Source organism: Ptychodera flava, chromosome 7 (genome assembly GCF_041260155.1).
Source record: "Ptychodera flava strain L36383 chromosome 7, AS_Pfla_20210202, whole genome shotgun sequence".
NCBI lineage: Eukaryota > Metazoa > Hemichordata > Enteropneusta > Ptychoderidae > Ptychodera > Ptychodera flava.
This window is the reverse complement of record NC_091934.1, coordinates 3,918,157-3,935,852: the sequence shown is the minus strand read 5'-3', so window position 1 is coordinate 3,935,852 and position 17,696 is coordinate 3,918,157. Positions and strand designations below refer to the sequence as shown.

At 38.2% G+C, this 17,696-nt stretch overlaps 1 protein-coding gene and 2 long non-coding RNA genes across 4 annotated transcripts; 1 reads left to right on the top strand and 2 right to left on the bottom strand.

The window, feature by feature from the left end:
* Window positions 1-160: 160 nt before the first annotated feature.
* On the bottom strand, window positions 161-2,271 carry LOC139136062 (uncharacterized). 2 transcript variants are annotated; one of them, XR_011553082.1, is made up of 4 exons: window positions 2,209-2,271; window positions 1,653-1,758; window positions 1,173-1,515; window positions 161-255 (listed from the first exon to the last, which is right to left on the bottom strand). It is a non-coding gene; the product is annotated as an uncharacterized lncRNA (long non-coding RNA). The 2 variants fall into 2 exon arrangements; XR_011553083.1 differs by lacking the exon at window positions 2,209-2,271 and adding an exon at window positions 1,909-1,980.
* Window positions 2,272-2,465: 194 nt separating this feature from the next.
* On the bottom strand, window positions 2,466-4,036 carry LOC139136061 (uncharacterized). The gene is made up of 3 exons (XR_011553081.1): window positions 3,958-4,036; window positions 3,478-3,821; window positions 2,466-2,560 (listed from the first exon to the last, which is right to left on the bottom strand). It is a non-coding gene; the product is annotated as an uncharacterized lncRNA (long non-coding RNA).
* Window positions 4,037-5,243: 1,207 nt separating this feature from the next.
* Window positions 5,244-13,418, top strand: LOC139136594 (uncharacterized). The gene is made up of 7 exons (XM_070704355.1): window positions 5,244-6,282; window positions 7,713-8,539; window positions 9,198-9,363; window positions 9,984-10,772; window positions 11,470-11,724; window positions 12,240-12,305; window positions 12,678-13,418. The coding sequence occupies exons 1-7, from the start codon at window positions 6,116-6,118 to the stop codon at window positions 12,916-12,918; spliced, it is 2,511 nt and encodes an 836-aa protein (XP_070560456.1). The 5' UTR covers window positions 5,244-6,115; the 3' UTR covers window positions 12,919-13,418.
* Window positions 13,419-17,696: the final 4,278 nt, after the last annotated feature.

The following is a 17,696-nucleotide window of genomic DNA, read 5'->3' as shown; positions in this document are numbered from 1 at the left end:
TAATCCCGTCTGGAAAAAGAGTTAAGATGTGTTCAATTGCCAGTGAAAACAAAACATGCAAAATATGAGAAATAACAATTTAACCATATAATTTTTGAAAAAGAAATTCCAAAGGAAAATTGAAACTATTTCAAATAGGGAGAAGCAAACTGAAACTTACCTGGTGATGGAACTTCCAATACCGAAACTGGTCTTTGGCTCGGATCGATTATCCAACGAAGTGCAGGCTGTAGGGACATCCTCTTCTTATTCGGTCTGGAAAAAGCGTTAACATGAGTTCAATGCCCAGTGAAAACAAATCATAGAAAATATGGGAAATAAAAATTTAACTATACAATTTTTCAAAGAGAATTCAGCCTGATAAAAGTGTGAATAACACGAGTTACTGACTACAAATGACATGAAATTCCAAAAACATAAATTTCAACAATGTCAATTTTCAGAAAATAATCATCAAAATCAATTGGCAAAGGGTATTCTAATAATCCTGGTCACTGGCATTGTGCGATCGACATTGTGATAGAAATGGATCCCAAACTTTCAGAAATTGTCCCACACTATGCGATATTACACAAGCTGTGATTGGATGATAAACAGTCTTTTGTTCCACACGCAAAATATTATCCAATTGCATGGTGGGTAACACACTGACTGGAACGACAAAGTTAGCTGATTGGATTACAGTGGCAGAAAACAGCATTCTCAAGATTGTGGACAGTGTACGTCATTTGTGACAGTTTCATTAAAGTAGACCGAATTGTCCAAATAACTGATGAACACAAGGCCAATGGGAACTTGTAGCGGAGGTTTTTAGTTTTTGCAAGACATCAGGTCAATGGCAGTATTTGAAGTATTGACAGTGAAACTTGCCAGGGAGTTTGTGTAAGTGACTCGGAATAGTGGACGACTGCAAAGTAGGATAGGTGGTGATACAGTTAACCATTCAATGTTTCCATAATCAATTTAATGCATTTTGCTGTCATGCCAGAAAAAGACACACACACAAAGGACCTGGGATCAGATTTCGCACATTCCTTTGGATATTTTGTCTAACACATGTCCGTGACTGATGTTAGACAAAATATCCCAAACTCGTGTGAGAAATCTGCTCCCATGGCATGCATGTGGGAGGGGGATGAAATTCTCTTAATTGACAAACTACAAAAACCAACCTTCTCATCAAACTTCAAAGGCTGTACGGCAAGTTGGGCTTGGAGATTGGTTTTCCACGGTGTTTGTCCTATGTGTTGATCTTCGGCAACCACTGGCATTGGCAAGCTGTAATTCAAGACATGCATTTGACACAGTAAAAACACAATGTGAAAACAATTATTACCCCATCACCTGATATCGTTGGATGCAACTGGAGGGCTTTGAACTTGGTGTGGTCTTCTTCCGGTGTACATTAGCTAGCTGGAACAAAGGACATGCAATTGACACATTCAATCAGAGACAACATAAATAGATACCACCTGTGCAAGACTTCTATGACATCCTTCTGTATACTTAGCAAATCTGAAAAACAGTAATCATCAGGCATTTACTGGTAATACATGATATGAATTTGGAAAACAAATTAAAACTCCAAAAATATTCCTTTTAAAAAGGGAATGGAAAGACTTTGAAATTACGAGAAACAAACCACAACTCACCTTCAGATGAAACTTCTCATGCCCAAACTGGTCTGTGGCTTGGATCGATTATCCAACGACGTGCCGGCTGTATGACATTCCTCTTCACAAACTCTTCTAATCTGGTCTGGAAAAAGCATTAACATGTGTTGAATGCAAAGTGAAAAAAAATCACACAAAGAATGGAAAATCAAAATTAAACAATTGAATTTTTGAAAAGGAAATTTCAAGGGGTAATTAAAACTATTTCAAATAGGAGAAGCAAATTGAAACTTACCTGGTGATGAAGCTTCAAATGCCCAAACTGGTCTTTGGCTCGGATAGATTATCCATCCTCTTGATACAATCTTCTAATCCCGTCTGGAAAAAGAGTTAAGATGTGTTCAATGCCCAGTCAAAACAAAACATACAAAATATGAGAAATAACAATTTAACAATATAATTTAAAAAAAAGAAATTCCAAAGGAAAATTCAAACTATTTCAAATAGGGAGAAGCAAATTCAATAATTTTACAAAAAGAAATTCCAAAGGAAAATTGAAACTATTTCAAATAGGGAGAAGCAAATTGAAACTTACCTGGTGATGAAGCTTCCAATGCCCAAACTGGTCTTTGGCTCGGATCGATTATCCAACGACGTGCAGGCTGTAGGGACATCCTCTTGATACAATCTTCTAATCCCGTCTGGAAAAAGAGTTAAGATGTGTTCGATTGCCAGTGAAAACAAAACATGCAAAATATGAGAAATAACAATTTAACCATATAATTTTTGAAAAAGAAATTCCAAAGGAAAATTGAAACTATTTCAAATAGGGAGAAGCAAACTGAAACTTACCTGGTGATGGAACTTCCAATACCGAAACTGGTCTTTGGCTCGGATCGATTATCCAACGAAGTGCAGGCTGTAGGGACATCCTCTTCTTATTCGGTCTGGAAAAAGCGTTAACATGAGTTCAATGCCCAGTGAAAACAAATCATAGAAAATATGGAAATAAAAATTTAACCATACAATTTTTCAAAGAGAATTCAGCCTGATAAAAGTGTGAATAACACGAGTTACTGACTACAAATGACATGAAATTCAAAAACATAAATTTCAACAATGTCAATTTTCAGAAAATAATCATCAAAATCAATTGGCAAAGGGTATTCTAATAATCCTGGTCACTGGCATTGTGCGATCGACATTGTGATAGAAATGGATCCCAAACTTTCAGAAATTGTCCCACACTATGCGATATTACACAAGCTGTGATTGGATGATAAACAGTCTTTTGTTCCACACGCAAAATATTATCCAATTGCATGGTGGGTAACACACTGACTGGAACAACAAAGTTAGCTGATTGGATTACAGTGGCAGACAACAGCATTCTCAAGATTGTGGACAGTGTACGTCATTTGTGACAGTTTCATTAAAGTAGACCGAATTGTCCAAATAACTGATGAACACAAGGCCAATGGGAACTTGTAGCGGAGGTTTTTAGTTTTTGCAAGACATCAGGTCAATGGCAGTATTTGAAGTATTGACAGTGAAACTTGCCAGGGAGTTTGTGTAAGTGACTCGGAATAGTGGACGACTGCAAAGTAGGATAGGTGGTGATACAGTTAACCATTCAATGTTTCCATAATCAATTTAATGCATTTTGCTGTCATGCCAGAAAAAGACACACACACAAAGGACCTGGGATCAGATTTCGCACATTCCTTTTGGATATTTTGTCTAACACATGTCCGTGACTGATGTTAGACAAAATATCCCAAACTCGTGTGAGAAATCTGCTCCCATGGCATGCATGTGGGGAGGGGGATGAAATTCTCTTAATTGACAAACTACAAAAACCAACCTTCTCATCAAACTTCAAAGGCTGTACGGCAAGTTGGGCTTGGAGATTGGTTTTCCACCGGTGTTTGTCCTATGTGTTGATCTTCGGCAACCACTGGCATTGGCAAGCTGTAATTCAAGACATGCATTTGACACAGTAAAAACACAATGTGAAAACAATTATTACCCCATCACCTGATATCGTTGGATGCAACTGGAGGGCTTTGAACTTGGTGTGGTCTTCTTCCGGTGTACATTAGCTAGCTGGAACAAAGGACATGCAATTGACACATTCAATCAGAGACAACATAAATAGATACAACCTGTGCAAGACTTCTATGACATCCTTCTGTATACTTAGCAAATCTGAAAAACAGTAATCATCAGGCATTTACTGGTAATACATGATATGAATTTGCAAAACAAATTAAAACTCAAAAAATATTCCTTTAAAAAGGTAATGGAAAGACTTTGAAATTACGAGAAACAAACCACAACTCACCTTCAGATGAAACTTCTCATGCCGAAACTGGTCTGTGGCTTGGATCGATTATCCAACGACGTGCAGGCTGTAGGGACATCCTCTTGATACAATCTTCTAATCCCATCTGGAAAAAGCGTTAACATGTGTTCAATGCCAAGTGAAAACAAACCATACAAAAATATCAGAAATCAAAATAAACATTGAATTTTTGAAAAGGAAATTTCAAGGGGTAATTAAAACTATTTCAAATAGGAGAAGCAAATTGAAACTTACCTGGTGATGAAGCTTCCAATGCCCAAACTGGTCTTTGGCTCGGATAGATTATCCAACGACGTGCAGGCTGTAGGGACATCCTCTTGATACAATCTTCTAATCCCGTCTGGAAAAAGAGTTAAGATGTGTTCGATTGCCAGTGAAAACAAAACATGCAAAATATGAGAAATAACAATTTAACCATATAATTTTTGAAAAAGAAATTCCAAAGGAAAATTGAAACTATTTCAAATAGGGAGAAGCAAACTGAAACTTACCTGGTGATGGAACTTCCAATACCGAAACTGGTCTTCATAAATAAAAATTTAACCATACAATTTTTCAAAGAGAATTCAGCCTGATAAAAGTGTGAATAACACGAGTTACTGACTACAAATGACATGAAATTCCAAAAACATAAATTTCAACAATGTCAATTTTCAGAAAATAATCATCAAAATCAATTGGCAATGGGTATTCTAATAATCCTGGTCACTGGCATTGTGCGATCGACATTGTGATAGAAATGGATCCCAAACTTTCAGAAATTGTCCCACACTATGCGATATTACACAAGCTGTGATTGGATGATAAACAGTCTTTTGTTCCACACGCAAAATATTATCCAATTGCATGGTGGGTAACACACTGACTGGAACGACAAAGTTAGCTGATTGGATTACAGTGGCAGACAACAGCATTCTCAAGATTGTGGACAGTGTACGTCATTTGTGACAGTTTCATTAAAGTAGACCGAATTGTCCAAATAACTGATGAACACAAGGCCAATGGGAACTTGTAGCGGAGGTTTTTAGTTTTTGCAAGACATCAGGTCAATGGCAGTATTTGAAGTATTGACGAGCTATATAATGGGTCCAATCTACGTACTCTGCGCCAGGTTTGCGCCAGGCGCATAGTCATGAAAAGGCACTCTGCGCCAGGGGTTTGCACCAGGCAGCTGCGCCACCCTTTGCACCATGCAGTCTGCGCCATGTTGAACTCTTGGGGTTCATCGGTACACGGTCCTTTTGCGCCAGGCAATCTGCGCCATTTTTGCATGAAACTTGTACTCAGAGTTGTACAGAGAGTGTGTTACGTGTTACGTGAACCATTTTACTGGTCAGCTTGGGAATAAACTTTCAAAATATTGATGTTTAGTTGAAAATAAATCGCAGAGATGTGAGTTACAATATTCAACTAGTACTTCACATGCAATATTTTGAGCTTGATTTTTCCGATGATGTTGCCGGGTTACATTTCAGCTGTGCGAATATCGGCCAGCCGCGCGGCTGTAGCTTTGCGGCAGGAGGTTGCCAGCGAGACATTGCATAAGCTTTTGAAACAACGAAAGTCAAATTTTGCTTTGCGAAATCCACCCAAATTTTTATCTTTGAGGCGAGTTTTCCCATAGACCTTAAAAACGGAAGGTCTAATGGTTTTCCGTTTAAATATTTTCGAGAAAACCTCAAACTATTTTCATAAACTTGAACCACGGAGGGACCGTGCTTGAACACAGTCCCTCTCCCGGGGTCCCTCTCCTCAACGACGGAGATCGCGATCGTTCAGATTGTGGTGTCTTCAGAAACAATGTTCAAGATTACAACTCAACGCAAAATGCAATCTAAGTCTCCGTAAAACCAACCATTTTACTATAATGAAAGTATCGTCCAAGTTTATTCTGTTACTTGTGATCAATGAATGAATCAATGTACGGTCTGCACGGTACAGTCTGTGCAAACACAACGACCTTGCTGCTGGATCGCACATGTGTTTACTCTGACGACATTCACACTACACCAACCAATAAGCGTGCGACAAAATCCTCGCGCCCCGCCTACTGATACAAAAGTCTCTGTCTATCATAAATGGTAATGCTTTCGACTGACAAACGTAAACAGTCTTTTCAGCACGCCATTTTGTCAAAATGCCACGCTACGCGTACAACTGCAGCCCCGTCTTTCGCAACGAAGACAGTAACGGCAGTTCTCAGTGTATTTTTGGAAAGATGAAGCGACGTAATCGACCGGCTGACTGTCCCGCCGATTCAAGAAAGAGAGCAAGACTCACTCCAGCAGTATCTCCGACATTCAGGTTAGTACACAATGAACCACGTTGTCGAAATTTATGTTTATGCGACATTTTTCTCGTTTGAACATTTATTTATCTATACGATTGCATGCTGTGAAAGATGTCGATTGTAGGGCTCAGTTTTAAGAGAAATCAGTGATAGGGACGCAAGCTGGGACGGAAAGACGTGTCTCTCGTTTCGCCAGCTCGCTTAAAAAACGTGCGACATTGTTCATGAACAGTTGAATGTCATTCACACTTTTTCGGTCTGGCTCTATTGGTATTAAATGCAATAAAGTTAAAGTATAAAACTTCAGTCTAGGTGTTGAATTAACTTCAATAAGTGTTTCATTCTTGTGTTCAAACCGTGTGTATAAATGTCAGAATGAATGTAAAATGCATTCCCGCACAAACAGCCCCTAGCCCGGAAGTTAAAGAACCGGAAGTTGAAGGTCGTATGGTTTGATCACAGTGGAGTGACCGTGGTTTGATGAAACATAACCGAAAACGGAAAATAATATGTTTGTTACACCATCGGCTACATATGAATATTTGATTATGACAAAAGTCCGAACCAGGGCTTAAATATAAATGTAAATGTGACCGATGCACCCAGGGCTTCCACGAACGTGAGTGCCTTAGTCCATTGTCCTCAAATTGTGTTTATGATGTTTATGAGTTAAAATATGGTCAAATATGGGTGTTTCTTGAAAAAAGATAATAACAAAGCAATATAATGTTTTAGACTATGGGATTCGAAAATCCTTGAATTTCTTAGACATGAAATATAGGGCACACCACAGAGAGAGAGAGAGACAGACAGACAGACAGACAGACAGACAGACATGAAAATCTGTATGCTGTATGTTTTCACTCTTATTGTATTTCCTCTCATTAAAAACTCAATGTCGACTAATGCATGGTAATCAAAGAATTTAATGCACAGGTATTACAACATTGAACTCTGTATCTTTGTGAATCAATATTGTTCAGCAGGGAGTCCTAATTTGTAGAATTGTAGGGGTAAATCTGCAATCGTGAGTGATGCACAGAATCAAAAATGCCAAAAGTCACAGCTAATGTCCCTTTAAAGGCGTGAAAAATGTTTGTCTTTGTAGATATCAAAATGACATCAGCAATAACAGTGGTTGTAATGTATAAGCTTATGACATTTTTTCATGACATCAAATGTAGGGGTAAGCCTGAAGACTATTAGTAATGATCACAGACTACCAGTTGTATTGTGACCTGCTTTCTACACACATTTCCTTTTGAATGTCAGTTTTGTGAAAAATGTAAACATTGATTTTGGTTTAGGGTTAGTAAGAGTGTGTGTGCAGCATAACACTGATTGCATGTTTATGTTTACCAATCTTCAGTCCCTCCAATGTTGGTACCTGTATATGGGAGTGACATCGCCACTAACAGTTCTTTCCTAATCTCTTTCTTCACAGGGTCAGCAGTCATGAAGTTAATTTTGATGTAAATCATGTGTATCAGTACAATTTACAGAAAACAGGAAGATACTTTGAAGTTGGTAGCACGTACATCTTGGCCGACTGTGACAGTAGTGGTAACTTGCTGAAGCATTACGTTACTGTGCAGAGACAGCAGACACATACAGAAGATGTATCTATTCAACATTATGTGCTGAATTGTGAGTGTAAGACAACTCTTGAGAATAGAAGACTCAGTTCAACGAACATGATAGAACATCAGGGAAGCTGCATTCACTGCAAAGTAGCTGAGAAACTCTTTCGAGGTCCAGTTGTTGGTGCCCCTGTTGACGATGAGCCCCTTGTGAAGATTCTGTCTGAAGAGCCTTTTCTTGCTGCTGTCAGGGATACCGATGATGTAGCTGTGGTGACATTTTCTAATTACTCTAGGCAGTTGCAGTGTATGCAGTGCAAATATGGCAAACATTCGTGTCATCATGTGGAAATGTGTAGAGCATGGTTGGCAGATAATGACTGTGGTCCAGCAGAGGGTTTTGAAGAACCTCCTAGAAGCAATTTTAAGTCAGTGTCCCACAAGAGAATATCATATCCATTACCTGAACAGTTAAAGCAAACATTTGCAATGTATGAGAGTGGCATGAAGACATTTCCAGTCTTTCTGATTCCAAGAGTTGATCCAGACTTCCCAACATGTGTTAATGGTCACGATTGGGACACTTCTGACCCAGTACAAATGGGATGGATACTTGGCAATGCTACAATCCATAAAGAAACAACTTCCATAACACATTCATGGTCAGAGGGTGAAAGTAAACAAATTCAGGGTAAGCATTATTGTACCAAATCAAGATAAATGAGCTCTGATAAGAAAGAGGTTTCAGCTATCCTTATGATGTAGTAAGGTAAATTTTCAATGACACCTGGTCACGTATTTGATGTTTTATATACGCCTTTAGGTTCAGAAATATAGTGATGTTTTATAATAGGATGCATTTTTTGTCTGTCACTATCGAGCGCAGCTTGATATTTTGCTCCAACGAGAAAATAAGACAGAATTGTATTTGCGACCAACACTGATAAACCAACATACTCATCCAGTTTTCCTGTCAACAGCACATCCATAACAGCTGACTGTTCGAAAAACAAAAATGACTTTCAGACCAAGTTCAACAATTTGAAGATTGATTTTGTTGAACATCATCAATTTTCTTGACATTTTTAAGAAAGTAAGTGCCTCAGACATAAATTTAGTCAATGAGGATTCAAGAGATAAAGCACAGCACGCAGTATGCTACAGTGAGGCTATCAAATTTACATTTCGCAAATAGACATATTTTCATTCTTTTGTTTCAACTGACTGATCGACCCATACTTATTTTGACCGTATGGTGAGAAACAAATAAAATAAAAAAGAAAAAGCAATATATTACTGAAAGCTCACACGTATTCAATTTCCTTTGTTTAACAAATATTTTTTTGCAGTTTGTTACAGATTGTGTTGTGGCACCTGCAAATGTCGGATGTTCTATGATGGACAAGAAGACCTCTTATTCAACCTGAATAATAAAGACCTTGTTCATTATAGCCTTCTCTTAAATTATCTACATCACATGCTTGAGGGACGAAATCCATTGGCTGCTTGTCACAGGTATGACATCGAATTTTTGGATATAGATCTTTGATAAATAGTAAGAGTCATGGGCAAAGTTGCTATCTTACTGTACATGCATTTGGTTCCAAAATTGCTATATATATATATGCTAATAGAAGCAATTCTCATAGGCTAGAAAAATTTTCATATATATGCATGTGCACATCAAAAACTTGAGAACTACAGCTCCAACAATTGTAGTATTTATTTTGTTTTGTAATCTATATTATATGGAATTGAACAGTGACATTGACACTATTTATTTATACAGTATGAGAAGCTATTTGTTTCATTTACTAATCATGTTGCAATTGTGGTCGTTACATATTTGTTTACAGGATACTTGTGATTAGTACAAGAAAAGTATATACCAATGACCAATATACCAATGAGCTCAGTATATACATGTACAGTACCATCCATTAATGGAATCAAAGCACTAAATAGAAAAAAATTGTAAACAACAAAATTTGTCACTTTCTCTAAAATATAGCACTGAAGCAACAGTATACATTGTTTGATGTTGTTGTGGTAGGTCTATAGTAACAATTATTTTGATCTTTGTGTCATTAACAAGTGCTCTTCTTGACTCCCATCCATTTCATTTCTATTTACAGAGCGTTTGCTAAAAACCATGCAGTGTTATCAAATGCTACTCCACTCCATATCCAGAAATTACGTTTAGCATGGAATGCATTTGCACGACTCCTCAACATTGACTTCACAAGTGTATTCCAGTGCCATACCTGTGGTCCAGTGCCTGACATAATCATTTGCGATGGTACTTCAATTGGCTGCAGAAAATCATATCTGAAGCCATATTTGATATCTCAGGATACACCATCCACTGAGCCAGTCAGAGGAAGTCAACACAAAGATAGGACACTGTTGCTGCAGAAGAAGACACGGTTTGCCTTGTTCCAGTATTCACAGACAAAGGCCTCTCTTACCCAGGGTGAATTTAATTCCATGATCAGCCAGCTGCGTAAAGAAAAGAACGGCAAACCAATTGCAGACTTTATTATCCTGTCAGATGACAACAGACAACCACCAAATTATTGCAGGGATATTTTAAAGGACTTGAGTCGCAATTCTCCAGTTTGTGCCCTCGCTCAATCAAATGATGTTGGTCGAATTATTAGTCTACTGTCACAGGCAGGTAGTGGTGCCATCAGTAGAATATTGTCTGCGTTGAAGAGAGAGGTGCCCATCATCGGTGATTGGCTGTATCATGTGACTCAGCTTTACAGGCCACTTCCAGGGTGTGTGTATGATTTGTTACTGCTCATCTCAAGATGCATTGCTGAAACCTACAACCATGAATGTGGCGACAGCGTAGATGATAACCCAGCCAGTTCAGCATGTGACGACCTGATGTACTTTCCAGCTCTTCCAATGCTTCACAGGTATTTTGACTAAGAATATTCTTATAGACATTTTGATGGAATATGATCTTATGATTGTTCTATTGGTTGTCATTTATCTTCAAGTTGTCCCATTTCATTTTGTTACATCTATGCAATTGACAATACAGTAATTGTATATACATTAAGTCCAACAAAAAAAATGAAAAGCTTCATTGAAGATGACAATTAGATGAGACACTGGAACGTACTTTTTGAGGTTTGAAGCTATGCTCTGATGATGCAGTTCATTCGCGTTTGACACAGCTTCAGTGTTGGATTTGAATAATGACTTTTGATCCCCAAAGTTTCACTTCAGTGTGGCAAACTTTAAACTTTAATGTTATTTTCATAGTTTATTAATGCCATATAATCCTATTTAGAAGGAATGCAATTGGGTTTTTTTTGTCGCATCTAGGAATAAATCAATCGTTAGGATGACGGAATCCAACTCCAGTCAGAACGACAACTTTATGCTGAAAATAAGTTAATTTAAGTTTTTCACTGCAACCTACAAGACGCCGAGCAGCGGCTATCACCCAGCTGATAATTACACAACCCATAAATGAGATATTAACTGAAAATGTGCCACAGTGGTTTTACAATTATATTGTGCATATGTGTGTGTATGTTGCTGACTAGTAGCTCAGACTTTATCATCAAAAATAAATTTCTTTCTTTCTTTTACCTTTGTTTTTAGAAATAGGAAATATGCAAGGGATGTCAACAAACCAGACACAGATGCCTGTAAGAAATTCAACCGTGGCCATCCAACACTGTCACCTGGGATATTTACATTATTTTGCCCTCACAAGATATGTTATGGATTTCAACTTCTTCTTTCACACGAGTCACCAGAACATCCATTTAGTATCTTTAAAACAAGATTTGAAGTAGCTCCGAAACTCATAGTGTATGACAACGCATGCAAACTACATCAGTATTGCTTGAACAGGTAAGTTATGTGCAGTACTTCTATAGAAAGATAAAGTCTGCAAATACGGTACAATTAAAGGGACTTGGTCATTGGGACTCTGCTCAAAGGTTGCCAGGGACCCCAACGACCAATGTAAACTGTGTGTCTATGGTATGTTGGCCATTGAAGAAAGCTAAAGCATGTTTGTTAACAATGAATATTGTAACTTTAAAATGTTGCAGCGAGGGTGACATGATGCATCTAGATATCATGCATAAAATACAAAGTCTCACACCCACAGTACCAACAACCTTCTCTGTTCAAATCTACTGTTAGAGTCAAAGTACAATAAGAGAGAAATCTTAATTTTGTATAAGGCTTTATGATAGGAAATACACTCAAAATTGAAATCCAGTTTGATCCAAGTGAGGACAACAAAAAAGCGATGTATCACACCTTTTACAAACAGAAAAATGTAATATTACAAAGCTTTTCTTATTTTTTTGCAGTTTTTGATGAGTGTGAAAATTTTCAATTTTTTTATTTTTTCACAGAGAACCAGTTTTCTTTCAAAACACTATATTCTGTGTGGATCGACTGCATTGGAAAAATCATAAGGGGTAAGGACCTTTCCTAATAGCCTATACATCAATGATTTACAGCACACGTTGGCAGTTTTGTGTTTGGCCCAGCTCATTAGCAAAATGGCGGCTATGCTTATCAGTGAGGTAGTGTATGGATTTGAGGCACGTTTTCAAACTTTGTGAAGTCATTACTCAGTCTCGGCTAAATGTCCCGTATTGGACTAAACCTTTCACAGGTACAGTATATTTACTATAGAAAATCATGCGTTATTTATTTCTTAATTGTTTCATTTGATCATTTTCATGATCATACTACCTTAAAAGGATATGTCAATATTGTTTACACCATACATTTAAACAATAAAGACTGAAATCCCTAACAAATTTTCATATGTGCATTTCTTTCAGATGTTCTAGTGGCTATAATCTGGACACATATGAGAATCGTTATGATATCACCAGCATTAACTCGCAAGTGAATGAACAAGCAAATGCAATGCTCTGTCGTATCAAGGCACAGGTTTCGTACATGCTGCCGGATAACTTCATGTTTCATACAAGTCTGTTTTTGGCTTTGCACAACATGGATCAACTTGCAAAAATACAAGAAGATTCTGTACCGGCTATCAGCAATTTTGGACTGGATTAAGAGTACTGGAGCTATTAGCAATATGTGATTTAAGGGACTGTTGTTTGACATGGTCTTACGTGACATATGGTACTGTTATTTTTATTTCTGGTACACAGGTACATAGTATGGCTGTATAAGTTTTTTTTATGAAATTTGGTTTTTTGTTTCAAAGGCCTTTTTACTGATGCCTTCTTTGTGATACAAATTTGCAATTGTATATGTGTATTTAGAAGACAGGCTGTCATCAAGATAGCCATTAGTATCCTGTGTCGGTAGCATGTAGGTATATTGATTCCCATACTGTATGACTCATCCACATAATCTGCAACACTATATTTTCAAGAACAGGTCCTTTTTTGAAATGTCAACATTTTCTGAAAATCTTTATTGTCTACTGTCACACATGAAAAACTTGTACAGAAAAGCAAATCAAAAGATCACTAAATACAGGCCAAACAAATTAAACTATTACAGGTTTCTCGTTTTCTTCTGCCTGGGCTGGAATGTAGTAGTGTAGTCTTGCAAAAATTGATGATTTCCCCCTTAAAGATAACAATTTCATTAACCCTAACCCCCCCCCCCATCACTTGAAAAAAGCTGGACACACAAAAGCCTCTGTAAGGGGAGGGGCGCTAGAATCCACAAAGAGATTCTCAGATTTTTTCACATGACCTGCCGAACAAAGTAGCAGTGTGTTAACGTTCAAATCTCCCATTCAGACTTGTTATAATTTGGAACCCCTTCATTGGAATACGGTACTTACAACTGGTATATGTACAAAATATTTGAATTTCAAGTTTGGAATTGCACCGAAATGTTGATTCATTCACTATAATTTGGAGTCTATGAGAAAAATGCTAAACTAACAAAATCTGTGCCTTTAAAGGTTTTCAACAATTGATACAAATGTACTTGATTCAAAAAGGGTGTTTGAAAGTTCAGATACGAATACTGATACTTATGAAAATTAAGTGAACCCTCCTCCCCTGTGCTGTTTAAAAAACATATTCCCCCTGAAGTTTTCATATTTAGGGTGCTCACCCCCGATCGTAATAACTGAACGCTCCCTTAGCCTTCAAAATCACTTTAGTCGGTAAGTGAACGACACTTCAAAGCATCGAAAACAATAGCGTGGAGGGACCGTACGTTCTTGTTTGATCATCTATTTTTTACATCCATGTTTGATCGAACCAGGGTGCAAGGTCAGTCAAGGCAGAAAAGGTGTAACCGCAAATGGCTGTGTAAAAGACGTTCAGATTGGTTTTCACTGGATCACATGTACAAATATGGCGAATGGGAAACGTTCTTACTGATAGCTTGGATGCCAGTCTCTGCTGAAAAAAAAAAAACAACGCTTTCAAAAAAGTTTCTGGTTTTGAAATCCCTGTTTCTTCACCTTATTATCGTAGATTAAATTAATTTGCGTACTTCTTTCTCATCGTGTAAATCAACAAAATTATTTTCATCCCGCTGATTGAAATTTACCGATTTTCTCTCTGCGTAAATGGAGCAATCATAGTATTTTCATCATCCATGTTCCTTTCTAATTCGACCAACATTATGTGCTAAACCAAATGTTACTTGTTCCTTGCAAATGTACGGTAACCAGACGTGTCAAGTGCACTAAAAGGGATAGTGTAAAACTAGCTGAAGAAATAACCATGTATGGGCCAGAAGAAATATTGGTAACATGGCCTTGCAAAACCAGGTAGGGGATTCATTGATGTTGCAGGCGAGAACGGAGATGAATTAATCAGTGAATTTTCTTTGCATATCAACTTTTGAACATAAAAATAATCTTCTCTAAATTAGACATATACATTGTCTGGGAAAGTGAACGACACGCGTAATGTAATTACAGGCGATAATAATCATCAGGCCTCGGCGGCCTTGCTTCAAATGCGAGAGCTCGATAGTTCCACATAGGTTTCGATCGAGAATTGAAATCACTTACAGAGATATGTGCGTCGGGATACGGAAGGACAAATTCGGAAATTGTTTGGTATGCCGCTGTCGAGCTGTCACACTCAGTCGCGATGTCTTTGCTCCGCAAGTTCGCTTTCCTGCTCATTGACGGTGTAAGGTCGAGACGGCACAAGTGCACGGCTCAAGGGAGCATGAGCAATATGCAGGGCAGACAGTAAGCTTATATAGCACGCTGTTTGAGTGAGAACCGCCGGTTCCCACAGCTACCATCCGAAATCTTGCTTTGACAAATGTTCCTGTGGCCGGATAATGTTTCGGAGAATATAACCTTCGAGCTCCGTAGTTTATGTTTAGGTTCAGATATCCAAATCTTTCTTGTTTAAAAGGCTTGTTTATTTATAGAGAGAATCTACAACTTTTCTTGTTATGGCACGGGGCTATTGAGAATTCAAACCCAAATATCCAAGATGTAGAATTTCTCGTTCTCACCGGCAGTCGCTATGAAAAACGAAAATACACGGAGTATCTGAAGTCGATATTATGTATATTTTTGCTTGGTTGTAAAATGAAAAGTGAATGGCGATATTGCTCCGTGACTTGTCATCAGTTACGGTATTTACCAGTTTTTGAGGCCAGAGTATAACAAAGCCAAAAGTGTTGAAGTTACCGTGACTGTTAAGGTGTTGGTATCATGAGTTTGCCAAGTTAGACTGTACTAATAGAAAATGGTCGCCGTAGAAAATAAGTTCGTCAACACTTTTTTATACGACCGGTTGTCATTTTTGTTATTTTTACAAACACGGATTAATGCACTAAATCTTTCCCGATCGATGGCATTCAAGACTAAGATACATGTAAATTTAAAAACCTGTCATCTTTTCATCTTATTTATTACTCAGATACGTAAAGCGTCGTCCGGTATACTCTACTACAACCGACATAAACAAAGTGCGTGAATTTATGGCTAAACAACATAGGCAAGTTATGATCTAGATCTTCTCATTGAATCTGCGATCATGCTTTCTTTTTTCGTTATTCTGCGGGTCTGTGCGACCACTCATAGATGAAGTTTAGGGTCGACATTGGAACTTTGCCGTAAACTGAATGAATCCATACAACTGCACAAGGGGAGACTTACCTTGATTTGAAGAGTGTGGAGATTCCCTTGTTTCACTGTCCATGCTCTCGGAGGGTGAAGGAGATCCTGCAGTGAAACGAGACGTGCTTAGAAACTACATCAACCATGAAATATAAATGAACACATGTACCAGTCCATTCGACTTTTAAAAAAATCCCTGCATTATGTGATACTAGTATTCTTTTATCTTCAACTTCCACGAAAGTATATAACATCATAGCCGCGGATTATACACACCATCTTACACCATGCGAATAAAGTTAAACAAATAATCTTATGTTTAAAAAAAACTTACCTGTAAGTGGTTCCTGCTCGTAAAATCTGTAACACTCATACACCACTCTTCGTAGACAAGCTGCCCACGTTTCTTCGCCCCTTCGGTCTTCTGGTCTAAAATCGATTTTGGGATTTGCAAATTCCAAATCTGACGGCCACCAGGATGGTGTCTGGTCGAGTTTCCCCCACCTAGGCTGACTTCTTTTGCTGGTTGAGCACACCAGAAGGGGACCAGGGACCGGAGAGAGTGAATATTAAGTTGATGTAGTGGGCGGTATGGCTGGCTTCTCAGATCTGGAAGAGGCTGGACGGTTGACGGGGTGGGCTGAGAATCAGATGTGACCATTCGCTGGTTAAACGCACTTGAAATTGTTGGCAGGGACACTTCGACCGATGACGATAATGCATCTGACCCAGCTATGTACGTTGTTTTACCTTTACTGGCTTTGCCGGTATAAAATACCAGCAATGAAATTTCAAAGCCAGTTGTCTTTGAAAACTTCTCCACTGCTTTCGATAACTTCACCAAGGACTCTGCATCTCTCTTCTTCATGTCGATACACGAGAAGTTTGCCATGATTTTTTACTGCAGCTATGTGTTTGAGATGTTACTCGAATGGAGGTTAAGCGAGAATGATTCAAAATTTTGAGGGTCATATTTATAAGACAACATTCTTTGTTTTAGCATGTTTCACACATTCAAATTGTTTTGTTCGAAACTGCCTCCATATACGTTTGTGATCGAACATCCCGACATCGACACAAATTTAACTACTTTTTTCCCTGCCGATACGTGTTAATGGCGGCACTTAGCCGACACCGTCACAATGCCGTAATTTACCCCCGGAGCGGAGCGGCAAAAATTGTAGTTACGAGTTATAAACTGGCAACGACTATTTGCTTACGTAAGATTTTTATAGAGAAATAAACTGCTGACCTGTGATCTATGTCGAAGAGAGCAATACACAAAACAATCTCTGATTTTTATGGTGCAACGAATACATGTATTCCGAAAACTCGTTTGACCGTAAAGAAACCATCTAGAAACTCAAAGTTGAAGTAACAATAATTGACAATACAGTCGTGGTCTTGAAATTACAGAAATGGTCATCATTTTCGAGTTACACTTATTCCATCATTCTTTGCAAACGGTCATGGGGATATGTAATTTTAGAACCATGGATTGTGCAATTGACAAATGTAAGCTTACGTCCATGCATATACCGCACTTGGACCTTGTCGGAACATCAACGACATCAAGCTGAAAAAAGTAGGTCCCATCGCTGTTAGGTTGAGACACGACTCTGCTGTAGGAAACACATTACAAATAGAGGAAAGACACGAATCTAACATTGACAGTAAAAAGTGACAGTCTCGGGTCCAGAAACATCATAATGAAATATCTGTGTTCAGTTCCCGAGTTTGCCATCAAACGCTGAAACAGAGTGCGGGAGAA